The sequence below is a fragment of the Heptranchias perlo genome, unplaced genomic scaffold (genome assembly GCF_035084215.1).
Source record: "Heptranchias perlo isolate sHepPer1 unplaced genomic scaffold, sHepPer1.hap1 HAP1_SCAFFOLD_198, whole genome shotgun sequence".
Lineage (NCBI taxonomy): Eukaryota > Metazoa > Chordata > Chondrichthyes > Hexanchiformes > Hexanchidae > Heptranchias > Heptranchias perlo.
This window is the reverse complement of record NW_027139214.1, coordinates 8,234-36,079: the sequence shown is the minus strand read 5'-3', so window position 1 is coordinate 36,079 and position 27,846 is coordinate 8,234. Positions and strand designations below refer to the sequence as shown.

Here is a 27,846-nt window from a genome sequence, read left to right as displayed (position 1 = left end):
TATTCAGGATGGGACAGTAACAGGAGGGAGAGGGCCCAGGGCACACTCCTGTATTCAGGATGGAACAGTAACAGGAGGGAGAGAGCCCAGGGCACACTCCTGTATTCAGGATGGAACAGTAACAGGAGGGAGAGAGCCCAGGACACACTCCTGTATTCAGGATGGAACAGTAACAGGAGGGAGAGAGCCCAGGGCACACTCCTGTATTCAGGATGGAACAGTAACAGGAGGGAGAGAGCCCAAGGCACACTCCTGTATTCAGGATGGAACAGTAACAGGAGGGAGAGGGCCCAGGGCACACTCCTGTATTCAGGATGGAACAGTAACAGGAGGGAGAGAGCCCAAGGCACACTCCTGTATTCAGGATGGGACAGTAACAGGAGGGAGAGGGCCCAGGGCACACTCCTGTATTCAGGATGGAACAGTAACAGGAGGGAGAGAGCCCAGGGCACACTCCTGTATTCAGGATGGAACAGTAACAGGAGGGGGAGAGCCCAGGGCACACTCCTGTATTCAGGATGTAACAGTAACAGGAGGGAGAGAGCCCAGGGCACACTCCTGTATTCAGGATGGAACAGTAACAGGAGGGAGAGGGCCCAGGGCACACTCCTGTATTCAGGATGGAACAGTAACAGGAGGGAGAGAGCCCAGGACACACTCCTGTATTCAGGATGGGACATTAACAGGAGGGAGAGAGCCCAGGGCACACTCCTGTATTCAGGATGGAACAGTAACAGGAGGGAGAGAGCCCAGGGCACACTCCTGTATTCAGGATGGGACAGTAACAGGAGGGAGAGGGCCCAGGGCACACTCCTGTATTCAGGATGGAACAGTAACAGGAGGGAGAGAGCCCAGGGCACACTCCTGTATTCAGGATGGAACAGTAACAGGAGGGAGAGAGCCCAGGGCACACTCCTGTATTCTGGATGGAACGGTAACAGGAGGGAGAGAGCCCAGGGCACACTCCTGTATTCAGGATGTAACAGTAACAGGAGGGAGAGAGCCCAGGGCACACTCCTGTATTCAGGATGGAACAGTAACAGGAGGGAGAGGGCCCAGGACACACTCCTGTATTCAGGATGGGACAGTAACAGGAGGGAGAGAGCCCAGGGCACACTCCTGTATTCAGGATGGAACAGTAACAGGAGGGAGAGAGCCCAGGGCACACTCCTGTATTCAGGATGGAACAGTAACAGGAGGGAGAGAGCCCAGGGCACACTCCTGTATTCAGGATGGGACAGTAACAGGAGGGAGAGAGCCCAGGGCACACTCCTGTATTCAGGATGGAACAGTAACAGGAGGGGGAGAGCCCAGGGCACACTCCTGTATTCAGGATGGAACAGTAACAGGAGGGAGAGGGCCCAGGGCACACTCCTGTATTCAGGATGGGACAGTAACAGGAGGGGGAGAGCCCAGGGCACACTCCTGTATTCAGGATGGAACAGTAACAGGAGGGGGAGAGCCCAGGGCACACTCCTGTATTCAGGATGGAACAGTAACAGGAGGGAGAGAGCCCAGGGCACACTCCTGTATTCAGGATGGGACAGTAACAGGAGGGAGAGAGCCCAGGGCACACTCCTGTATTCAGGATGGAACAGTAACAGGAGGGGGAGAGCCCAGGGCACACTCCTGTATTCAGGATGGAACAGTAACAGGAGGGAGAGAGCCCAGGGCACACTCCTGTATTCAGGATGGGACAGTAACAGGAGGGAGAGGGCCCAGGGCACACTCCTGTATTGAGGATGGAACAGTAACAGGAGGGAGAGGGCCCAGGGCACACTCCTGTATTCTGGATGGAACAGTAACAGGAGGGAGAGAGCCCAGGGCACACTCCTGTATTCAGGATGGAACAGTAACAGGAGGGAGAGGGCCCAGGGCACACTCCTGTATTCAGGATGGAACAGTAACAGGAGGGAGAGAGCCCAAGGCACACTCCTGTATTCAGGATGGGACAGTAACAGGAGGGAGAGGGCCCAGGGCACACTCCTGTATTCAGGATGGAACAGTAACAGGAGGGAGAGAGCCCAGGGCACACTCCTGTATTCAGGATGGAACAGTAACAGGAGGGGGAGAGCCCAGGGCACACTCCTGTATTCAGGATGTAACAGTAACAGGAGGGAGAGAGCCCAGGGCACACTCCTGTATTCAGGATGGAACAGTAACAGGAGGGAGAGGGCCCAGGGCACACTCCTGTATTCAGGATGGAACAGTAACAGGAGGGAGAGAGCCCAGGACACACTCCTGTATTCAGGATGGGACATTAACAGGAGGGAGAGAGCCCAGGGCACACTCCTGTATTCAGGATGGAACAGTAACAGGAGGGAGAGAGCCCAGGGCACACTCCTGTATTCAGGATGGGACAGTAACAGGAGGGAGAGGGCCCAGGGCACACTCCTGTATTCAGGATGGAACAGTAACAGGAGGGAGAGAGCCCAGGGCACACTCCTGTATTCAGGATGGAACAGTAACAGGAGGGAGAGAGCCCAGGGCACACTCCTGTATTCTGGATGGAACGGTAACAGGAGGGAGAGAGCCCAGGGCACACTCCTGTATTCAGGATGTAACAGTAACAGGAGGGAGAGAGCCCAGGGCACACTCCTGTATTCAGGATGGAACAGTAACAGGAGGGAGAGGGCCCAGGACACACTCCTGTATTCAGGATGGGACAGTAACAGGAGGGAGAGAGCCCAGGGCACACTCCTGTATTCAGGATGGAACAGTAACAGGAGGGAGAGAGCCCAGGGCACACTCCTGTATTCAGGATGGAACAGTAACAGGAGGGAGAGAGCCCAGGGCACACTCCTGTATTCAGGATGGGACAGTAACAGGAGGGAGAGAGCCCAGGGCACACTCCTGTATTCAGGATGGAACAGTAACAGGAGGGGGAGAGCCCAGGGCACACTCCTGTATTCAGGATGGAACAGTAACAGGAGGGAGAGGGCCCAGGGCACACTCCTGTATTCAGGATGGGACAGTAACAGGAGGGGGAGAGCCCAGGGCACACTCCTGTATTCAGGATGGAACAGTAACAGGAGGGGGAGAGCCCAGGGCACACTCCTGTATTCAGGATGGAACAGTAACAGGAGGGAGAGAGCCCAGGGCACACTCCTGTATTCAGGATGGGACAGTAACAGGAGGGAGAGAGCCCAGGGCACACTCCTGTATTCAGGATGGAACAGTAACAGGAGGGGGAGAGCCCAGGGCACACTCCTGTATTCAGGATGGAACAGTAACAGGAGGGAGAGAGCCCAGGGCACACTCCTGTATTCAGGATGGGACAGTAACAGGAGGGAGAGGGCCCAGGGCACACTCCTGTATTGAGGATGGAACAGTAACAGGAGGGAGAGGGCCCAGGGCACACTCCTGTATTCTGGATGGAACAGTAACAGGAGGGAGAGAGCCCAGGGCACACTCCTGTATTCAGGATGGAACAGTAACAGGAGGGGGAGAGCCCAGGGCACACTCCTGTATTCAGGATGTAACAGTAACAGGAGGGAGAGAGCCCAGGGCACACTCCTGTATTCAGGATGGAACAGTAACAGGAGGGAGAGGGCCCAGGACACACTCCTGTATTCAGGATGGGACAGTAACAGGAGGGAGAGAGCCCAGGGCACACTCCTGTATTCAGGATGGGACAGTAACAGGAGGGAGAGGGCCCAGGGCACACTCCTGTATTCAGGATGGAACAGTAACAGGAGGGAGAGGGCCCAGGGCACACTCCTGTATTCAGGATGGAACAGTAACAGGAGGGAGAGAGCCCAGGACACACTCCTGTATTCTGGATGGAACAGTAACAGGAGGGAGAGAGCCCAGGGCACACTCCTGTCTTCAGGATCGAACAGTAACAGGAGGGAGAGAGCCCAGGGCACACTCTTGTATTCAGGATGGGACAGCAACAGGAGGGAGAGAGTCCAGGGCACACTCCTGTATTCAGGATGGGACAGTAACAGGAGGGAGAGAGCCCAGGACACACTCCTGTATTCAGGATGGGACAGTAACAGCAGGGAGATGGCCCAGGGCACACTCCTGTATTCAGGATGGGACAGTAACAGCAGGGAGAGGGCCCAGGGCACACTCCTGTATTCAGGATGGGACAGCAACAGGAGGGAGAGAGTCCAGGGCACACTCCTGTATTCAGGATGGGACAGTAACAGGAGGGAGAGAGCCCAGGGCACACTCCTGTATTCAGGATGGAACAGTAACAGGAGGGAGAGAGCCCAGGGCACACTCCTGTATTCAGGATGTAACAGTAACAGGAGGGAGAGAGCCCAGGGCACACTCCTGTATTCAGGATGGGACAGTAACTGGAGGGAGAGAGCCCAGGGCACATTCCTGTATTCAGGATGGAACAGTAACAGGAGGGAGAGAGCCCAGGGCACACTCCTGTATTCAGGATGGAACAGTAACAGGAGGGAGAGAGCCCAGGGCACACTCCTGTATTCAGGATGGGACAGTAACAGGAGGGAGAGAGCCCAGGGCACACTCCTGTATTCAGGATGGAACAGTAACAGGAGGGAGAGAGCCCAGGGCACACTCCTGTATTCAGGATGTAACAGTAACAGGAGGGAGAGAGCCCAGGGCACACTCCTGTATTCAGGATGGAACAGTAACAGGAGGGAGAGAGCCCAGGGCACACTCCTGTATTCTGGATGGGACAGTAAAAGGAGAGAGAGAGCCCAGGGCACACTCCTGTATTCAGGATGGAACAGTAACAGGAGGGAGAGAGCTCAGGGCACACTCCTGTATTCAGGATGGAACAGTAACAGGAGGGAGAGAGCCCAGGGCACACTCCTGTATTCAGGATGGAACAGTAACAGGAGGGAGAGAGCCCAGGGCACACTCCTGTATTCAGGATGGGACAGTAACAGGAGGGAGAGAGCCCAGGGCACACTCCTGTATTCAGGATGGAACAGTAACAGGAGGGAGAGAGCCCAGGGCACACTCCTGTATTCAGGATGTAACAGTAACAGGATGGAGAGAGCCCAGGGCACACTCCTGTATTCAGGATGGGACAGTAACAGGAGGGAGAGAGCCCAGGGCACACTCCTGTATTCAGGATGGGACAGTAACAGGAGGGAGAGAGCCCAGGGCACACTCCTGTATTCTGGATGGAACGGTAACAGGAGGGAGAGAGCCCAGGGCACACTCCTGTATTCAGGATGGAACACTAACAGGAGGGAGAGAGCCCAGGGCACACTCCTGTATTCAGGATGGGACAGTAACAGGAGGGAGAGAGCCCAGGGCACACTCCTGTATTCAGGATGGAACAGTAACAGGAGGGGGAGAGCCCAGGACGCACTCCTGTATTCAGGATGGAACAGTAACAGGAGGGAGAGAGCTCAGGGCACACTCCTGTATTCAGGATGGGACAGTAACAGGAGGGAGAGAGCTCAGGGCACACTCCTGTATTCAGGATGGGACAGTAACAGGAGGGAGAAAGCTCAGGGCACACTCCTGTATTCAGGATGGAACAGTAACAGGAGGGAGAGAGCCCAGGGCACACTCCTGTATTCAGGATGGAACAGTAACAGGAGGGAGAGAGCCCAGGGCTCACTCCTGTATTCAGGATGGGACAGTAACAGGAGGGAGAGAGCCCAGGGCACACTCCTGTATTCAGGATGGGACAGTAACAGGAGGGAGAGAGCCCAGGGCACACTCCTGTATTCAGGATGGAACAGTAACAGGAGGGAGAGAGCCCAGGGCTCACTCCTGTATTCAGGATGGGACAGTAACAGGAGGGAGAGAGCCCAGGGCACACTCCTGTATTCAGGATGGGACAGTAACAGGAGGGAGAGAGCCCAGGGCACACTCCTGTATTCAGGATGGAACAGTAACAGGAGGGAGAGAGCCCAGGGCACACTCCTGTATTCAGGATGGGACAGTAACAGGAGGACGAGAGCCCAGGACACACTCCTGTATTCAGGATGGGACAGTAACAGGAGGGAGAGAGCCCAGGGCACACTCCTGTATTCAGGATGGGACAGTCACAGGAGGGAGAGAGCCCAGGGCACACTCCTGTATTCAGGATGGGACAGTAACAGGAGGGAGAGAGCCCAGGGCACACTCCTGTATTCAGGATGGGACAGTAACAGGAGGGAGAGAGCCCAGGACACACTCCTGTGAGCTGTGAGTTCCCAGTACAGCCAGTGCTGAGATTGTGGGGCTGTAACTGTGAGTCTGTGGGATGTGTTGTGTGCCGGTGAATCCCCTCCATTGTGTCTGGGAGAACGTGTGCACAGTGCCAGGGGCTTGTGTGATTAAACTGACTGCTAATGTGTGTCTCCACTGCAGTGTTTGCACTGAGTGTACAGCACTGGGACCCACACACTGCTATTTAACAGGGATTCTGATCAAAGGCCATTTATTTAACAGGGGATGAACACAGTCTCAGAGGTAATATGGGGCTGACAGTGTCTGGGAAATACTGACACTCCCACCCTGCAGCTGTCAATCATTGATGGGAGTGGAATAACCCTGTCTGACCAATCTCTTCTCTCCTCTCCAGGGCAAAGGTCAGCGATGAGCCTGGATCCAAAGACAGCAAACTGGAACTTGGTTCTGTCGGATGATCTGAGATCAGTAACACGGACTAAACAGAAACAGCCCTACCCACCTCACCCAGAGAGGTTTAAAGACGATCCCCAAGTCCTCTGCTCCCAGAGTTTCTCCTCAGGACCCCATTCCTGGGATGTGGAGACTGATGGGAAAGAGTGGAGAATAGGGATTGTGTGTGGGAGCGCAGAGAGAGAGGGGGAAGAGTCTGGTCTCGGGGTCAGCAGTAAATCCTGGTGTTTATGTTATGGTTTGTTTGGTGTTGATTCTCTCAGTGCCGGTCACAATTCCCGGTTCACTGACCTCCCACTGATCCCGTCTAAGAGCCGGATCCGAGTTCAGTTGGACTACGAGGCCGGGACTGTGTCATTTCACCGGGTCACTGACTCACTGACACATTTACACACATTTCAAACCACATTCACTGAACCCGTGTTTCCGGCATTTTATTGTTGGAAAAAAACATCCCTAAAACTGTTAAATTAATCCTGATAGTTCAGACTCAGTGATGTCACTTCCTCTTCAGGACTGATGTCACTTCCAGGTCTGCCCCTCGGATGATGTCACTTCCAGGACTGCTCTTCTGATGATGTCAGTTCCAGGTCTGCTCCATATGATGATGTCACTTCCAGGTCTGCCCCTCTGATGATGTCACTTCCGGGAGCGTGTCTCTGATGATGTCACTTCCAGGAGTGCCCCTCTGATGATGTCACTCCCCGCTCTGTCCCTCTGATGATGTCACTCCTGGCTCCGCCCCCTCTGATAATGTCACTTCCGGGAGCACCTCTCTGCTGACGGTATTTCCGGGTCCGCACCTCTAATTATGTCACTTCCAGCACTGCCCCTCTTTGTCAGGATCCGGGGTCTTTGTGATTTTCTTTGTGAGGATCGGTCACTAAAGCTAAAAATAGCTGCTTTTGGTTGAGTTTGCTTGTAATTCGTAGCGTTCCAATTAATTGTCTCCTTCAGTTGTAGAATTTTACCACTTTAGTTGCAGAATTGTAGTGGTATTAATCACAGTAGTGAATCAGAATAGTGGCAGGCACGACTGTATTAATCTCAGTAGTGAATGGTAGTGACAGGGCATGACTGTATTAATCTCAGTAGTGAATGGTAGTGACAGGGCACGACTGTATTAATCACAGTAGTGAATGGTCATGACAGGGCACGACTGTATGAATCACAGTTGTGAATGGTAGTGACAGGGCACGATCGTATGAATCTCAGTAGTGAATGGTAGTGACAGGGCACGACTGTATTAATGTCAGTAGTGAATGGTAGTGACAGGGCACGACTGTATTAATCTCAGTAGTGAATGGTAGTGACAGGGCACGACTGTGTTAATCTCAGTAGTGAATGGTAGTGACAGGGCACGGTCCCTTTAAAGTGCTGCTGTGAAAATCTGAGGCTGGGGTTTGAAATTGTTCTTTGACGGTCGCTCCAAACAGTGATGGTGAATCGACAGCCCGAGTTACACTGACTTCAGTGGGAAAGAAAATGGTGCGGGTGTAAAATGGGCTGTCCATTCACTATCGCCCGTGTTGCACTAACACCAGAGACTAATTTCACCCCCGGGGTCTCCTGGGCATCGCTGAGAGCTTCTGGGACTGCCCAGGGGGGGTAACACATCTGTCTGAAACTAAGCAAATGTATTGATTCATTGGACCAGACTGGGAACTTTTAATCTGTGTTTTATGGGGTGGTGATTTTTAGTTTATTGGACAGTAAGGTTCCTCCAGGGCTCACAACCAACATGAAATGGGAATATTATGGGATGTTTAACTTAATTCGACACGAGGAGGTGACTGAGTGTGTGAGACACAAACAGGAAAATTGCCCCACCAATTGGGGTCGACAATCAGCGTCCCAGGTGGTCATGGGTGATAATGGGACATTTTGTGATAACCAAAAACCAAAGGGTCAGGAAAACGATGTGTGAGTGACCGGTGAGAAACAAAGATCACCTGGGAACAACCCCCAAAGGGCATCAATCAGGAATCAATACACAATCCAGTGAAAGTCAGGAAAGGGGAGTTAACAATCGTTAATTGATCGCTTTCTCTTGGAGATGGTTGTGTCCTTGCTTATACTGAACAGTGAGAAGAATATTTTATAACCTGGGCTCCACCCGAGAGATCGGGACCATGCAGGGGGAGATAAGCAAAGACCTCCAGACACCCCCCGGTCTGTTGATCAGATAGCCTGAAAGCACAGGAATGGCTTGTATTTGATGTCACGTTCGGTGTGATTTTGGGAAACAGCTGTGTGTGTAAATGTGATATTTTGCACGTGAGGCAACCAGTCTGTGGAACGCATGATGGAGATGCCCTGAAGGACGGGTCTCAGACATGCTCAGTCACGTTGACAACACCACTACATGAAATGGTTAATGTGCTCAGGAGAGTGAGGACAGATACTGGATCACTACTGATTTACACTTGGTAATCAAGGCACTGACACATGCTCCATAGAGAAACCGACTAGTTAATGAAACAATCAGGACAGTGTTAAACACACTGGTCCCGATCAGAGGGATTGAAATTAAAGTAAAGATGGACATAGAATTTGGATTTCCAAAATTCAGGGTTGGATTCCTTCGAGTTAACAATGAAATTGGGACAACTGAGGGCCGGGGAGAAATAATACTGAGCCTGAATCATCCACAAGATGGATAATGGTAAAAAGGAGAGCTGGAGGATCTTTGAAGTCCAAGATTTCATGATGATATGGTAGTATTTGGGGGGAGCCTAGTTTCTGTAGTTTTCTGTGCAATGCATTATGATTTTCTTTGACTGTATCATGATGTGTGATATTAACCAAATGAAACTTAGATTAGAAGAGCAAATGGCTGGAGATCGGTCTGTGATGCTCACAGGATGAGGACCTTAGATAAGGCCCCAGGATCACACAAAGGAGGGTGGGGGGAGATTGTAGAAGATTAAGACTGAGAAGTAATGAGGGAAATCACTTTCTTAGATTACTTCTGTAGTTTAAAACCCCTAATATTGATAGACTGACAGTGCATTCGAAACAACGTAATGCTGAAATTGAAAAGGGGACCTCTACCCCTGGGGATCATGAATGGAGGGAGGTCGTCTATAATGTGGGACAGCATCCTTGGGTGAAAATCATGTCTCTGCTTTTTGTTATTATACAGCTTGTTATGATTGTAACACTTTTCTTTCTCATTTGTCGTATTTGAAATAACTTTTTTGTAAATGTGACGCTGATTAAACTTCTTGTAACAATGTTTAAACTTATCTGTGGTGAGTGCAATTCAGATTCAATGAATGGGTTAAAGTGAGTTGTTCGATCTCACACTCAATTGAGGGGCGACTGAAGGATTTTGGACTTTCAACACCAGTTATTAATTACCTGCTAAAGGAGCTGAGTTTGGTTAAAAATATTATTTCAACAAAGGAACGGTTAAACTGACTGTTCAAGACGACATGCTGGGAAGGTTGGCCAAATTGGAAAAGTTTCATTCAGCAGATTGTCTCGAAGGTTAAAGGTAAGACAGATGCAAGGCCTTGAAAGTCTGTGAGAAGCTGTTGTAAACATCAGATGCTGTCATATCAACTTGTTCAAACCATGGGAAAGAGAGAGAGGGAAAAGTAACAACAGTGAGTTTTGCCAGCAAGAGTGGGGAGAAGTGAGGAGGGAGTGGGGGAGAAGAGGGAAGAAGGGGAGGAGATTGGGGGTCGGGGAGGGAGGAAGAGAGGGGGAGGGGGGAGGGGGGGGATGCGGGGAGGGGGACGTGAGGCCTGGTTCCCACACTCCTCGTCGGCCAAGTTTTGTATCATCTGCAAATTTTGAAATTGTGCCCTCGACACCCAGGTCCAAATTGAAAAGAGAAGATTGTGAAGTTCAAATTAACCGATCGAAAACATTCCAAGTGAGCAAAGATTCATCAAAGAATTCACCACAATACATCTCTCAATAAATGCCCTGCTTCCCTCCACCTTTTACGAGTTGTTTTAATATATTTTCATTCTTTGTCACTGACACATAAATCAGAGGAGGAAATTTCAGCTGCAATGAGATTCCCGTGAGATGGGCCTTGTCCCATTAGCTGCAGTGTTACAAGAACAACAGAAACTTGTATTTATAAAGCACCTTTAACGTAGTAAAACATCACAATGTGCTTCACAGGAGCAATCAAACCAAAACTGACACCAAGGCAAAGAAAAAGACATTAGGTCAGGTGACCAAAAGCTTGGTCAAAGAGGTCGGTTTTAAGGAGAGTCTTAAAGGAGGAGAGAGAGGGGGAGAGGTTCAGGGAGGGAATTCCAGAGCTTAGGGCCGAGGCAGCTGAAGGCACGGCCGCCAATGGTGGAGCGATGAAAATCGGGGATGCACAACAGGCCAGAATTGAAGGAGCGCAGAGATCCCGGAGGATTGTAGGGCTGGAAGAGGTTACAGAGATAGGGAGGGGCGAGGCCAGGGAGGGATTTGAATACAACGATGAGAATTTTGAATTTACGGTGTTGCTGGACCGGGAACCAATGTAGGTCAGTGAGCACAGGGGTGATGGGTGAATGGGACTTGGTGCAAGTTAGGATACGGGCAGCAGAGTCTTGGATGGGCTGAAGTTTAAGGAGGGTGGAAATGGGAGGCCGGCCAGGAGAGCATTGGAATAGTCAAGTCTGGAGGTCACAAATGCATGGATGAGGGTTTCAGCAGCAGATGAGTTGAGGCAGGGGTGGAGACGGGTAATGTTGAGGTGGAAGTAGGCGGTCTTGGTGATGTTGAGAATATGGGTTCGGAAGCTCAGCTCAGGGTCCAATAGGACGCTAAGGTTGCAAACAGTCAGCATCAGACAGTGGTCAGGGAGAGGGATGGAGTCGGTGGCTCGGGAACGGAGTTTGTGGCGGGGACTGAAGACAATGGCTTCGGTCTTCCCAATATTTAGTTGGAGGGAATTTCTGCTCCTCCAGTACTGGATGTCGGACAAGCAGCGTGACAAATCAGAGAGAGTGGAGGGGTCGAGAGAGGTGGGGGTGAGGTCGAGCTGGGTGTCGTCAGTGTACATGTGGAACCCGACACTGTGTTTTCGGATGATGTCACCGAGAGGTAGCATGTAAATGAGAAATAGGAGGAGACCAAGCACAGATCCATGGGGAACTCCAGAGTTAACGGTACGGGAGATTTACTCTGTATCTAACCCGTGCTGTACCTGCCCTGGGAGTGTTTGATGAGTCAGGCTGAAGCATTTGCAACCATCTTCAGCCAGAAGTGCCGAGTGGATGATCCATCTCCGCCTCCTCCCGATATCCCCACCATCACAGAATCTAGTCTTCAGCCAATTCGATTCACTCCACGTGATATCAAGAAACAGCTGAGTGCACTGGATACAGCAAAGGCGATGGGCCCCGACAACATCCCAGCTGTAGTGCTGAAGACTTGTGCTCCAGAACTAGCTGCGCCTCGAGCCAAGCTGTTCCAGTACAGCTACAACACTGGCATCTACCCGACAATGTGGAAAATTGCCCAGGTATGTCCTGTCCACAAAAAGCAGGACAAATCCAATCCGGCCAATTACCGCCCCATCAGTCTACTCTCAATCATCAGTAAAGTGATGGAAGGTATCATCGACAGTGCTATCAAGCGGCACTTACTCACCAATAACCTGCTCACCGATGCTCAGTTTGGGTTCCGCCAGGACCACTCGGCTCCAGACCTCATTACAGCCTTGGTCCAAACATGGATAAAAGAGCTGAATTCCAGAGGTGAGGTGAGAGTGACTGCCCTTGACATCAAGGCAGCATTTGACCGAGTGTGGCATCAAGGAGCCCTAGTAAAATTGAAGTCAATGGGAATCAGCGGGAAAACTCTCCAGTGGCTGGAGTCATACCGAGCACAAAGGAAGATGGTCGTGGTTGTTGGAGGCCAATCATCTCAGCCCCAGGGCATTGCTGCATGAGTTCCTCAGGGCAGTGTCCTAGGCCCAACCATCTTCAGCTGCTTCATCAATGACCTTCCCTCCATAAGGTCAGAAATGGGGATGTTCGCTGATGATTGCACAGTGCTCAGTTCCATTTGCAACCCCTCAGATAATGAAGCAGTCTGTGCCCGCATGCAGCAAGACCTGGACAACATCCAGGCTTGTGCTGATAAGTGGCAAGTCTCATTCGAAAAACGACACTTCCTCAGTACTGCCCCTCCGATAGTGCAGCACTCCCTCAGTACTGCCCCTCCGATAGTGCAGCACTCCCTCAGTACTGCCCCTCCGATAGTGCAGCACTCCCTCAGTACTGCCCCTCCGATAGTGCAGCACTCCCTCAGTACTGCCCCTCCGATAGTGCAGCACTCCCTCAGTACTGCCCCTCCGATAGTGCAGCACTCCCTCAGTACTGCCCCTCCAAGAGTGCAACACTCCCTCAGCACTGTCCCACCGACAGTGCCGCACTCCCTCAGCACTGACCCTCCAACAGTGCCACACTCCCTCAGTACTGCCCCTCCGACAGTGCGGCGCTCCCTCAGTACTGCCCCTCCGACAGTGCAGCACTCCCTCAGTACTGACCCTCCGACAGTGCAGCGCTCCCTCAGTACTGCCCCTCCGACAGTGCAGCACTCCCTCAGTACTGACCCTCCGACAGTGCCGCGCTCCCTCAGTACTGCATTGAAGTTTCAGTCTGGATTATGTGCTCACGTCTCTCGAGTGGAGATTGATCCCACGACCTTCTGATTCAGAGGCCATTCGGTCCATCGTGCCTGTGCCGGCTCTTTGAAAGAGCTATCCAATTAGTCCCACTCCCCTGCTCTTTCCCATAACTCTGTAAATTTTTCCCCTTCAAGTATTTATTCAATTCCCTTTTGAGATTTTCTATTGAATCTGCTTCCCCCGCCCTTTCAGGCAGCACATTCCAGATCAGAACAACTCGCTGCGTAAAAACATTCTCCTCATCTCCCCTCTGGTTCTTTTGCCAATTACCTTAAATCTGTGTCCTCTGGTTATCGACCCTCCTGCCACTGGAAACAGTTTCTCCTTATTTACTCTATCAAAACACTTCATGATTTGAACACCTCTGTTAAATCTCCCCTTAACCTTCTCTGCTCTGAGGAGAACAATCCCAGCTTCTCCAGTCTCTCCCCATAACTGAAGTCCCTCATCCCTGGTCCCATTCTAGTAAATCTCCTCTGCACCCTCTCCAAGGCCTTGAGATCATTCCTAAAGTGCGGTGCCCAGAATTGGACACAATCCTCCAGCTGAGGCCTAACCAGTGATTTATAAAGGTTTAGCATAACTTCCTTGCTCTTGTACTCTCTGCCTCTGTTTATAAAGCCAAGGTTCAACCAACTGACCATTAAACCCCTCACAGGAGGTCCACTAGTGATTGAAAGTTAAATCAGGATTTCCCAGCACAAATTCTCCCTGAGACAGATTCAACAGCCCGTCCCCTGAGCTCGGGGGAACTGACGAGGGCTGATTTAATTCCATCTTCGATTTCATTGTAATTCAACCGAATCATGTTGTACAAATAATCTCCTGTTGGGCTTTATCTGAATGGAGATGAGAGGCTTGTCATGGTTGACACCTGCAACAAACTCCATCACATTCACCGAGTCCTGCTGGGGATTGGTCGAATTGTAAAGGGTCCCTGGACCAGTGACTGATGGAGAACAGTCAGAAAACTCCCCATACAGACATTTCCAAACCTCAGGTCAGTGCTCTGTCACGGCCAGAATCGTGACTCGCCTCGGAGTCAGAAGGTCGTGGGTTCAAGTCCCACTCCAGAGACTCGAGCCCATAATCCAGGCCGACACTCCATATCACACGAAGGGCCCAAACCTCTCCACCATTCTCCAGCGTTCCCGGGAAGATCAAAGGTTTCTTCCTGTAATCTCTGCGGCTCAAAGATGGTCACAGACGAGGTTGGGAATCAATGTTTCTCTCAATGGGCTGATGGAATTCACAAAGGGGGAGTCAGAGCTCGGCTGTGAGAGTGAGCTCAGGAACATTAGAGATAAGTCCCAGAGAGTGTCCTTCGGAAGGTCAGAGAATGGGTGACCTTTGGAGATGGTGTTTAGCCTCAGACCCTGGGCAGGTAATCTCTGTACCTTGTGTGTTAAACCAGAATGGGAGTCTGCGGGGAGCTGATTTGCCTGAACTGATGTGACATCGAGTGCAGTTTGTAAACAAGGCTCTGGCTGTGAGTGAGGAAGTGTCGAAATGTCATTTCCAGTCCAACTCTTTCACAGCACTTTGTGTTTCCATCAAACCCTCACAAGGACCTTCTCACCAGCTCCCTGAACAGTCAGTCAGGGCGTCTGAGAGACATTTAGGAGATTACAGAGATAGGGAGGGGCGAGGCCATGTGAAGATCAACTGTCTGTTAGGTTCTGTGGGCCGAGGAATGTTTCCTCCCTCAGGGACAGAAACTGTCAGTCAGACACGGTTTGGGTGAAAGTTTTGTAACTCTGAATATTTCTGTCCCCTCGGATGGAGCTGAGCTCTGGGCCTGAGTGAGGAACCTGTGGGAATGAGTTGATGTGAAGGGGCTGAGGTGGACAGTGTGTCTGCTGTCTCCCTTCTCTCCCACTCTGCTCTATAAGCTTCATATCATCGGGTACCTGAACTCTACTGATTGTTTCTGGATGTGGAACCTTCCCTGGTTAATGGAGCCATTGAACTGTGAGTCCTGTTACTGGGAAAGTGCTCGATCTGCAGACAGGGTTACAAGGTGTGTAATACGGGGAGAGAATCACTGGCCTAACACTGGGAGTTGCCTTTCCTTCACTCTCAGAATATATTTTTACTGCACATTATATTTCAGCTGGAAAGTGATTCAAACAGTAAAGTTTCTCTTATGATTTCTGTATTATTGGATTCCTCTGACACGTGATATTAATAAAAGCTGGGATGAGTTACAGTCTGACCCCAGGGTGACCCTGCAGGTTTTGTGATGTCCTTTGCCTGAACTGGGGCTGGTTGAATATTTAAGGCACTGAGTGAGCGGGGGAGGGGGGAGGTTTCTGTGGGCCCCACAGAGAGGAGTGGGACTGGTCGTCCATTGGAGGTTTGGGGTCTCCCCCCACTGCTCCCTCTGAGGATCAGGGTTCAGCCTCTCTCCGTCCAGTAACCCTGGGGCCCATTGGAATCTGGACATTGCTTCAGGATCCTACAACACACAGAGGAATCTCACTCCCACTCGAAACCCATCGCTCGTTTCTCCTGTGACCGGGGGAAACTCTGACAAAATATTTTTATCATCAATTCTTTGGGATGTGGGTGTCGTTGGCAAGGCCGGCAATCATTGCCCATCCCCAGTTGCCCCTTGAGAAGGTGGTGATGGGCCTTCTTCTTGAACCGCTGCAGTCCGTGTGGTGAAGGTTCTCCCACAGTGCTGTTCGGTCGGGAGTTCCAGGATTTGGACCCAGTGACGATGAAGGAACGGCCGATATATGTCCAAGTCGGGATGGTGTGTGACTCGGAGGGGAACTTGGAGGTGACGGTGTTCCCATGCACCTGCTGCCCTTGTCCTTCTCGGTGGTGGAGGTGGTGGGTTTGGGAGGTGTTGTTGAAGAAGCCTTGGCGAGTTACTTGGTGTGATTATTGTGTTGGTGCTGAATGTGAGAGGAATCCATCTCCCCATCACAGCTCACATTATTCAGAAACACTTCACACAACTTTACACTTTGACCCCAGCTGATTGATGGCGGTGATATTAGGGCCAATAACAATTAATAACCTGGACCCTTTGTACAAGGGAAGGATGGAGTGAATATTACGGAGATTAACTACAGAATTAAGAGCTTGTTTTTGGTATTAATCCCTCGTCATGACATCAAACACCAACTTTCTCCGTTGATCTTTAACAGTTTCGATGTTGACGACTTGGACTCAAAGCTCGATCTCCATTCACTGGTTTAAAGGCCTCTCGTGAAGTGAGCTTTTCATATTTCAAACTGAAGCCTTTCCCTATCACTGAGGTCAGAGCCCGTTGGCAATATCTTCCTGTCATTTCACTCACCGAGCACTTTCTCCTTAAATGGCAGCTCACTGGGGACAGATCTCCAATCAGGGAAAAGATGACACCACCCTTCTCTTCACTCAAACTAAAGCAAAATACTGCGGACGCTGCAAATCAGAACTCAAACCCGAGAATGCTGGAAACACTCAGCAGGTCAGGCAGCATCTGTGGGGAGAGAAACAGAGTGAATGTTTCAGGTCGATGACCTTTCATCAGAACAATCTGTTTCTCTCCCCACAGACGCTGCCTGACCTGCTGAGTGTTTCCAGTATTCTCGGGTTTGATTTCTTTCTCTTCACTCTGAGGGGCTGCGGGAGTTTATTGACCGGCGGCCGTTGTATGTTCAGTAATTTTACACGTCCCTTGGTCAGGACCAGGGGTGATTCTGGGATCAAAAAGCCCCTGTGACATCCTGGGATCCGTTTCCCAGTGAGCGTCGCTCCCTAAAGGGAATCTCCCGGATCAGAGAGTCTCCCCGAGAGATCCCGACATCGGGGAGTAAATGTGCAGTTACTCGATCTCACACTCCTGTGTCACACTCATTCTGTATCACACTCGTTCTGTCCCCTCCTCCTCCTCCACTTTGTGTTTGGGGCAAATCCCTTGGGGAATTCTGATGGAAGTGGTGACAGAATTAACCAGCGTTGAGTTACAGACTGAATCATCAGATTAAACTCAGGAGTTTCATGAAATGAGGGAAAAACCTGCAAAAAAGAGAGAATTTTCTCGGCCGATTGTGAACAATCTGCACTTTTGTGCAAAAAAACCCGAAAAATTCAGCGTAACTTTAAAAGGAAAGATGATAAAACTAAAAGCTGTGGAAAGGACGGAGGTTTGTGTTGTTTTGCCAGGATGTCACTGCACGAAATGGGAAATGGATTCACCGAATGGCAGAGTCGGAATATCAAATCAGGCCGGAGAAATCAATGGGAAGGTGCCGAGTGATGTGATCACATCTCAGCCCTGGGCACGGAGGGAATGGGAATCCATCTCAGGATCAATCTCTCACATCAATGGTGCCGAGTTGTGGAACTGCCCCCAGTGTTTCAGTGTCTCCACTCATTTCATGATCAGATTTGAAATCTCCCACCTGTCTCTCTGGCCTTTCCTCACTCATCATTTCACAATTGGAGATCTCACTCGGTGCGATTTCCAACAGTTCGAGAATTCAGGAGTCAATCGTGGCTCAGTGGGTGGCTCTCTGGCCCCTGAGTCAGAAGGTCATGGGTTCAAGTCCCACTCCAGAGACTTTAGCACAAAATCCAGGCTGACACTCCCAGTGCAGTACTGAGGGAGTGCAGCACTGTCGGAGGGTCAGTACTGAGGGAGCGCTGCACTGTCGGAGGGTCAGTACTGAGGGAGCGCTGCACTGTCGGAGGGTCAGTACTGAGGGAGTGCAGCACTGTCAGAGGGTCAGTACTGAGGGAGTGCAGCACTGTCAGAGGGTCAGTACTGAGGGAGTGCAGCACTGTCAGAGGGTCAGTACTGAGGGAGCGCTGCACTGTCGGAGGGTCAGTACTGAGGGAGCGCTGCACTGTCGGAGGGTCAGTACTGAGGGAGCGCTGCACTGTCGGAGGGTCAGTACTGAGGGAGCGCTGCACTTTCGGAGGGTCAGCACTGAGGGAGCGCTGCACTGTCGGAGGGTCAGCACTGAGGGAGCGCTGCACTGTCGGAGGGTCAGTACTGAGGGAGGGCTGCACTGTCGGAGGGTCAGTACTGAGGGAGTGCAGCACTGTCAGAGGGTCAGTACTGAGGGAGTGCAGCACTGTCAGAGGGTCAGTACTGAGGGAGCGCTGCACTGTCGGAGGGTCAGTACTGAGGGAGCGCTGCACTGTCGGAGGGTCAGTACTGAGGGAGCGCTGCACTGTCGGAGGGTCAGTACTGAGGGAGCGCTGCACTTTCGGAGGGTCAGCACTGAGGGAGCGCTGCACTGTCGGAGGGTCAGCACTGAGGGAGCGCTGCACTGTCGGAGGGTCAGTACTGAGGGAGTGCTGCACTGTCGGAGGGTCAGTACTGAGTGAGCGCTGCACTGTTGGGGGGTCAGTACTGAGGGAGTGCTGCACGGTCAGTACTGAGGGAGTGCTGCACTGTTGGAGGTGCTGCCTTTAGGATGAGATATTAAACTGAAGCCCTGTCTGCCCTCTCAGGTGGATGTGAACTATTCAAAGATAAGCAGGAGAGTTCTCCCCAGTGTCCTGGCCAATATTTATCCCACAACCAACATCACGAAACAGATTTTCTGGTCATTATCTCATTGCTATTGTGGGATCTTGCTGTGCGCAAACAATCACATCAACAGACATCACAAGTGAAATATTTACTGCCTCTGGTGACAAGATGTCCAGTGAGGGTTAAATCATATTGAAATAAATAGGTCGTAAAGATCAATAATTCAAAGATGTGTTTCTTTATTCTTGATGTGGAGATGCCGGTGATGGACTGGGGTTAACAATTGTAAACAATTCAACAACACCAAGTTATAGTCCAACGATTTTATTTTTAATCCCACAAGCTTTCGGGGGCTTTCCCCTTCCTCAGGCGGTTTTCCACACCGCCTGAGGAAGGGGAAAGCCCCTGAAAGCTTGTGGGATTAAAAATAAAATCGTTGGACTATAACTTGGTGTTGTAAAATTGTTTACAATTTCTTTATTCTGACTGCAGTCAGTTAAAATATAAATCTTATCCCTGAGCCCATGGGTCAGGGAGGGTCTGTGGGAAAGTATTTGTGTTTCTGTTTGTTAAGTTTCCAGTCACCTGTTTATCATTGTCGATGTTTATTTGTAAACTTCTCCCTTCTTCCTCCTTCATTGTTACAACCATTTCATCTTCCCTTTCACTCCCTCTCACTGCCCACCATTCACTGGATGGGAGGGTGGGCATGTAACTCACTCCCAGACCTCTGTCACAGCTGCTGGAACATCAGGGGACAGGGACAGGGGAAGGGCCTTCGACTCAAACAAGGACATCCCTTTCAACAAAGGAACAACTTGCATTTTTATTGCTCTTTTCACAACCTCAGGACGTCCCAAAGTGTTTCTTTTCTCTCTTTGTTGGTTTGAAGTGGGGATTCATTGATTGGAGACTGAGCTTGTTATCGAGCATCATTCAGAAACCAGTCCATTGAGACCACTGTGTTCTCAGCCTCCACTTCACTAATTGTCACCATTGGGCAGAATGGGCCTAAACTCTCTGGGTTTCGGAGAACGAGAGGTGATCTCATTGAAACATATAAGATTCTGAGGGGGCTTGACAGGGTAGATGCTCAGAGGCTGTTTCCCCTGACTGGAGAGTCCAGAACTGGAGGCCATAGTCTCAGGATAAAGGGGTCCACCATTGAAGACTGAGATGAGAAGGAATTTCTTCACTCAGAGGGTTGTGAACCTTTGGAATTCTCTACCCCAGAGGGCTGTGGATGCTGAGTCATTGAGTATATTCAAGGCTGAGATCAATGGATATTTGGACTCTAGGGAAATCAAGAGATATGGGGATTGGGTGGGAAAGTGGAGTTGAGGTGGAAGATCAGCCATGATCTGATTGAATGGCGGGGCAGGCTCGAGGGGCCGAATGGCCTACTCCTGCTCCTATTTCTTATGTTCTTATCTCCTGGTCTTCAAAGTACAACTGATGAGATTCACCCTCTCACCACAAGCTCATTCCCTGATTGGTTTTATTATTGACATCAATCAGCTCCAAATAAAATGGAGCAATCAGTGAGAAATGAGGGGAGGCGATGAGTTTGTGAATAAACAGACGCTTCTTTTAATCCAATAACTGTAATGTAACAAACCCAGCTCGAATATTCTTTATTAATGAATTGACACTAATTCTGGGCCAGGAATTACAGTAACTGTCGGGAGGTTGGTGTGTCGAGGGGAGAATGGTTTCTGTAACGATCGGATTCAAAGGTTGCAGCAATGAGGAAAGTGTATTTCAGAATAGTTATTCCTGGTGTTCCTGTTCACACTCACACTGTCACCAGAATCTGCCCTCCCCGACACTAACAGGGTCACTCCCTGTTCACACTCACACTGTCAGACCAGAATCTGCCCTCCCCGACACTAACAGGGTCACTCCCTGTTCCCACTCACACTGTCAGACCAGAATCTGCCCTCCCCGACACTAACAGGGTCACTCCCTGTTCACACTGACACTGTCAGACCAGAATCTGCCCTCCCCGACACTAACAGGGTCACTCCCTGTTCACACTCACACTGTCAGACCAGAATCTGCTCTCCCCGACACTAACAGGGTCACTCCCTGTTCTCACTGACACTGTCAGACCAGAATCTGCCCTCCCCGACACTAACAGGGTCACTCCCTGTTCACACTCACACTGTCAGACCAGAATCTGCCCTCCCCGACACTAACAGGGTCACTCCCTGTTCACACTCACACTGTCAGACCAGAATCTGCCCTCCCCGACACTAACAGGGTCACTCCCTGTTCACACTCACTGTCAGACCAGAATCTGCCCTCCCCGACACTAACAGGGTCACTCCCTGTTCACACTCACACTGTCAGACCAGAATCTGCCCTCCCCGACACTAACAGGGTCACTCCCTGTTCACACTCACACTGTCAGACCAGAATCTGCCCTCCCCGACACTAACAGGGTCACTCCCTGTTCTATCGATCTCCAGCAAGTGACAAAAACAAATTAAAATCCAGGAATCCCTCGAGGATCAAAATCCATTTTCTAGAAACTATCCATTTAATGAAAACAATGTGCCTTTTAATCGAGGAGATGATGAGTGGGAATCTCACAGTCACTCTCGGGAGACACAGCCCAGCTTTGGGAACTGTTTGTATCGAATGTGGACCATCTCCTTACTTTAAATTCAGCCATTATATCGTTCCATGTCGAGTGTTATAAAAGGCCAGGGTCCTGGGTCCCTCACTCTGTGTCCTCAGCCCCAGTCCTGGACCCACTCTATGATTCAGTATCTCTGTCCCCGGGGACACACTGGGGGAGGTTTAATGAAGAGGGAGCTCAGACTACACACACCAGTCCTGGACCCACTCTATGATTCAGTATCTCTGTCCCCGGGGACACACTGGGGGAGGTTTAATGAAGAGGGAGCTCAGACTACACACACCAGTCCTGGACCCGCTCTACGATTCAGTATCTCTGTCCCCGGGGACACACTGGGGGAGGTTTAATGAAGAGGGAGCTCAGACTACACACACCAGTCCTGGACCCGCTCTATGATTCAGTATCTCTGTCCCCGGGGACACACTGGGGGAGGTTTAATGAAGGGGGAGCTCAGACTACACACACCAGTCCTGGACCCGCTCTATGATTCAGTATCTCTGTCCCCGGGGACACACTGGGGGAGGTTTAATGAAGAGGGAGCTCAGACTACACACACCAGTCCTGGACCCACTCTATGATTCGATGAACCCAGGACTTGGGGCCTGAGAGACAAAGTACCTTTTTATCCTGGAGTCTCGCTGTCAGAGGCTCAGAGAAGAGGACGGGAAACCTTTGACCAGTGAAGGTCCTGACCCCTCTGAGAATGGCCAGTGACAGATTCACACTCAACATTAGAGGACAATTCAGAGGGGAAATCCCCTGAGGTGTCAGTGTGGTTCAGTGGGTTGTTCTCTCACCTCTGGGTCAGAAGGTCATGGGTTCAAGTCCCACTCCAGAGACTTGAGCACAAAATCAGAGGAGAGTTTTGGAAGATTTACAATCAGCACTGACTCCACTTTGTGAAGAGGCAAGGTTACCTCGATCAAAAGCCCTTCCCTTTTACACAGATATATGTTTAATCCTCGGGCAATGTTTAGAAACAAGCTTTCCAAAATATTAATCTCTCATCTGATATTTCTTCATGACATCAGAAGATTGGATTTAAAATCACTGAATGTTATGGGAAAATTCTGTGAAAGATTGTTTCCAAACGTCCCCTGTCTGTTAAAGACATCGTACAGCTCGATTGTAATATTAGAATCACACTAGTTTTACATTACATCGACAGAAGGTAAATTTAATCAGCATCACAGCATAACTGCAGTGTAAAAGGGCAATGAGCTGGGCAGGAAACGATATCTAAAACTGTCTGTGGATCATCAACACAAGGGACACAGGCCCAGAAAATTAATCCTCGAAAAATAATTAAATCCTCTTCACCCCCAATAAATATCCATCACTTCTTCACAATTAATTTTATTCCTTATCAAAATTACTGATCTAATCCCCCCTCCGATATCTAATCCTTTCCGATATCACAGGATTATAAAAACCTGATCCTCTTTCCCCAAATATTAAATCTCAGTAATAAGTTGTGTCTCGATGGCCCCAATCTTTGCTCCTTCTGTCCCCTGTTTGGTCTCAGAGGCCGGAATGTGTTTTCTGTTTAATTTCTCCTGGTATTTTTGAATGAAAGATTTCTCCCCCTCACTAATCTAATGATGGGCCTGAGATCAGAGAGCTCCAGCATTCCAAACCAGCCCCCTTTCCCCGATAGAAACCTCAGATCAAAGCGGCTCCCACACTTTCTCACTTTACTCCTTGGGTTTTACAGCTCGGGAACTCCTTCCGACCAATCTCCCCGTCATTGGAAAATGGCCACATTGATTTGTGGAACTGCAGGGAGCAGAGTTCAGGATTCCACCTCTCGTTAAATGTGGAAAGAAATCAGATTCTAATCGTGGGTTCAGTATCCAGGGTCACTGCGAGTAAAGTTATAATACAGGACAAGGCTGGTCCAGGATAATAAGGGGCAATGACCCCAACCCCAATCTCACCCCCAATATTAATATAATACAGGACAAGGCTGGTCCAGGATAATAAGGGGCAATAACCCCAACCCCAATCTCACCCCCAATATTAATATAATACAGGACAAGGCTGGTCCAGGATAATAAGGGGCAGTAACCCCAACCCCAATCTCACCCCCAATATTAATATAATACAGGACAAGGCTGGTCCAGGATAATAAGGGGCAATGACCCCAACCCCAATCTCACCCCCAATATTAATATAATACAGGACAAGGCTGGTCCAGGATAATAAGGGGCAGTAACCCCAACCCCAATCTCACCCCCAATATTAATATAATACAGGACAAGGCTGGTCCAGGATAATAAGGGTCAATAATGGAGCAAACGTTTCGATGAGATTATTTGTGTTTGTAAGAAGATGGAAGTTTGCCTCAATTCTCTCTCCCAATGTATCTGTGGATTATTATAAAATACACAGATTATTTTATTTAGAAAATGAAAAAACGATTACAGTCAAATGTAGACACAGCGGGGAGGGATTCAGGGGGAGGGGTTCAGGGGAGGGGTTCAGAGGGAGGGGATTACAGGCGAGGCTGGACAGAGGGTGAGGGGTTCAGGGGGAGCGGTTCAGTGGGAGGGGAGATGATTAGAGCCGAGTCTGGACAGAGGGGGTGGGAGAGTTCAGGGGAGGGGGTGGGGATTACAGTGGAGTCTGGAAAGAAGGGGAGGGGTTCAGGGGGAGGGGAGGTGATTACAGCCGAGTCTGGACAGAGGGGTGGGAGAGTTCAGGGGAGGGCGTGGGGACAGACAGGGAGAGGACACCGAGAACAAAGATGGGAACGGAATCCGATGTGACGTTAAAGTTTAATTGTATTCCACTGAATTTTGCCCCATGATCCTAAAGACCATAAAGGGAAATATCTGCAGACTCACTGCTGTTTGTCTGTAGGGTGACAGTCTGTAGTGTGACAATCTATAGTTTCACAATGTGCAGTGTGACAGTCTGTAATGTGACAGTCTGTAATGTGACATTTTATTATGTGACAGTCTATAATGCAACGGTATATGGTGTGACAGTCTGTCCTTTAACAGTCTGCACTGTGACAGTCTGTAGGGTGATGTTTGTACTGTGATCTCTGTAGTGTGAAGGACTGTAGTATGACAGTCTGTAAGAACATAAGGACATAAGAAATAGGAGCAGGAGTGGGCCAGACAGCCCCTCGAGCCTGCTCCACCATTCAATCAGATCAAGGCTGATCTTCGACCTCAACTCCACTTTCCCGCCCGATCCCCATATCCCTTGATTCCCCGAGAGTCCAAAAATCTATCCATCTCATCCTTGAATATGTTCAATGACTCAGCATCCACAGCCCTCTGGGGTAGAGAATTCCAAAGATTCACAACCCTCTGTTTGAAGAAATTCCTCCTCATCTCAATCTTAAATGGCCGACCCCTTATCCTGAGACTATGCTCCCTTGTTCTAGACTCTCCAGCCAGGGGAAACAATCTCTCAGCATCTACCCTGACAAGCCCCCTCATAATCTTATATATTTCAATGAGATCATCTCTCATTCTTCTAAACTCCAGAGAGAATAGGCCCATTCTACTCAACCTCTCTTCATAGGACAATCCTCTCATCCCAGGAATCAATCTAGTGAACCTTCATTGCACCGCCTCCAAGGCAAGTATATCCTTCCTTAGATAAAGAGACCAAAACTGTACGCAGTACTCCAGGTGAGGTCTCACCAAAGCCTTGTATAATTGTAATAAGACTTCCTTACTCTTGTACTCCAACCCCCTTGCAATAAAGGCCAACATGCCATTTGCTTTCCTAATTGCTTGCTGTACGTGGATGTTAACTTTTTGTGTTTCTTGTATGAAGACACCCAAGTCTCTCTGAACACCAACATTTAATAGTTTCTCACCATTTAAAAAATATTCTGTTTTTCTATTCTTTGCACCTAAGTGAATAACCTCACATTTCCCCACATTATACTCCATCTGCCACCTTCTTGCCCACTCACTTAACCTGTCTATTTGCAGAATCTTTGTGTCCTCCTCACAGCTTACTTTCCCACCTAGCTTTGTATCATCAGCAAACTTGGATACATTACACTCGGTCCCTTCATCTAAGTCATTGATATAGATTGTAAATAGCTGTGGCCCAAGCACTGATCCTTGCGGCACCCCACTAGTTACAGCCTGCCAACCTGAGAATGACCCGTTTATCCCTACTCTCTGTTTTCTGTCCGTTAACCAATCCTCTCACCGTGCTAATACGTTACCCCTAACTCCATGAGTCCTTATCATGTGTAACAACCTTTTATGTGGCACCTTATCGAAAGCCTTTTGAAAATCCAAATATACTACATTCATTGGTTCCCCTTTATCTACCCTGCTAGTTACATCCTCAAAAAACTCAAATACATTTGTCAAACATGATTTCCTTTTCAGAAAACCATTTTGACTCTGCATAATCATATTATGATTTTCTAAGTGCCCTGTTACCACTTACTTAATGTCGTGTGGCAGTCTGTAGTGTGACAGTGTGCGGCGTGACAGTCTGTGCAGTGTGACAGTCTCTGTTGTGACAGTCTGTGCGGCGTGACAGTCTGTGCGGCGTGACAGTCTGTGCGGCGTGACAGTCTCTGTTGTGACAGTCTGCGGCGTGACAATTTATAGTGTGACAGTCTGTAGTGTGAAATATCTGCAGACTCACTGCTGTTTGTCTTGGAGACGGTTTCTTTTTGTGCATTAGGAGCTGTTAGATGAAGTGAGCCAGACCCGACTCGAGTCATTAAAACCCCAGCACATCACTAACCGTTTAATCTTCTTCAAAATGCTCTTGGGACAGACGACATTGAGCGGAAACTATGTGTGAGAAGTGTCTGAAGTTGAGATTGAAATGCTGCTGTGGGTCTATGCAGACTGAGAACATCAGGTTAAGATCAGGACAGCTGTCAATCAGCGAGCGCTGCACACATCTCCAGATCCATCACCCTGGAGGGCGGATCAGGGAACAAACAATTTATACCAACAGCTTAGCGTCAGTGTTGCTCAGTGGGCAGCACTCTCATCTCTGAGTCAGAAGGTTGTGGGTTCAAGTCCAACTCCAGAGACTTGAACTCACAATCTAGGCTGACACTCCCAGAGCAGTACTGAGAGAGTGCTGCACTGTCGGAGGGTCAGTACTGAGGGAGTGCTGCACTGTCGGAGGGTCAGTAGTGAGGGAGTGCTGCACTGTCGGAGGGTCAGTACTGAGGGAGCGCCGCACTGTCGGAGGGGCAGTACTGAGGGAGTGCTGCACTGTCGGAGGGTCAGTAGTGAGGGAGTGCTGCACTGTCGGAGGGTCAGTACTGAGGGAGCGCCGCACTGTCGGAGGGTCAGTACTGAGGGAGCGCCGCACTGTCGGAGGGTCAGTACTGAGGGAGCGCCACACTGTCGGAGGGTCAGTACTGAGGGAGTGCTGCACTGTCGGAGGGTCAGTACTGAGGGAGTGCTGCACTGTCGGAGGGTCAGTACTGAGGGAGCGCCGCACTGTCGGAAGATCAGTATGGAGGGAGCACCACACTGTTGGAGGGTCAATACTAAGGGCATGGCCGCTTTATGCCCAAGTCGCGATGGTGTGTGAGTCAGAGGGGAACTTGGAGGTGACGGTGTTCCCAAGCACCTGCTGCCCTTGTTCTTGGAGCTGGTGGAGGTGGTGTTTAAGTTGGGGGAGGGGGGTTTTAGGTGGGGGGGGGGGAAGGGAGGGGGTGTTTAAGGTGGGGGGGAGGGTGGGGGTGTTTGAGGTGGGTGGTGGGAGGGGGTGTTTAAGGTGGGGGAGGGAGGGGGTGTTTAAGGTGGGGGGGAGGGTGGGGGTGTTTGAGGTGGGTGGTGGGAGGGGGTGTTTAAGGTGGGGGAGGGAGGGGGTGTTTAAGGTGGGGGAGCGGGTTTGGGAGTTCCTGTTGAAGGGGGAGCGGGTTTGGGCGGTCCTGGTGAAGAGGGGAAGCGGATTTTGGAGGTCCTGTTTTTTTTTTTATTCATTCATGGGATGTGGGCGTCGCTGGCGAGGCCGGCATTTATTGCCCATCCCTAATTGCCCTTGAGAAGGTGGTGGTGAGCCGCCTTCTTGAACCGCTGCAGTCCGTGTGGTGACGGTTCTCCCACAGTGCTGTTAGGGAGGGAGTTCCAGGATTTTGACCCAGCGACAATGAAGGAACGGCGATATATTTCCAAGTCGGGATGGTGTGTGACTTGGAGGGGAACGTGCAGGTGATGTTGTTCCCATGCGCCTGCTGCCCTTGTCCTTCTAGGTGGTAGAGGTCGTGGGTTTGGGAGGTGCTGTTGAAGGGGGAGCGGGTTTGGGGGGTCCTGGTGAAGGGGAGCGGGTTTGGGGGGTCCTGGTGAAAGGGGGTGTTGGGGGGTTTGGGAGGTCCTGGTGAAGGGGGTGGGGGAGCGGGTTTGGGGGGGGTGTTTGAGGAGGGGGAGCGGGTTTGGGAGGTCCTGGTGAAGGGGGAGCGGGTTTGGGAGGTCCTGGTGAAGGGGGAGCGGGTTTGGGGGGTTTGGGAAGTCCTGGTGAAGGGGGAGCGGGTTTGGGGGGTCCTGGTGAAGG

The 27,846-nt window shown here is 50.4% G+C and overlaps 1 protein-coding gene across 2 annotated transcripts in view; it reads left to right on the top strand.

Moving 5' to 3' along the window:
• Positions 1 to 9,812, top strand: part of LOC137309969 (E3 ubiquitin/ISG15 ligase TRIM25-like) — a 29,786-nt gene extending 19,974 nt beyond the window's left edge. For both annotated transcript variants that reach the window (XM_067977966.1, XM_067977967.1), the window contains exon 6: positions 6,506 to 9,812. In XM_067977966.1, coding sequence (XP_067834067.1) covers positions 6,506 to 7,038 — 533 coding nt within the window. In that variant the 3' untranslated portion in view covers positions 7,039 to 9,812. The remainder of the gene's footprint in view (positions 1 to 6,505) is intronic.
• The last annotated feature ends 18,034 nt before the right edge of the window (positions 9,813 to 27,846 follow it).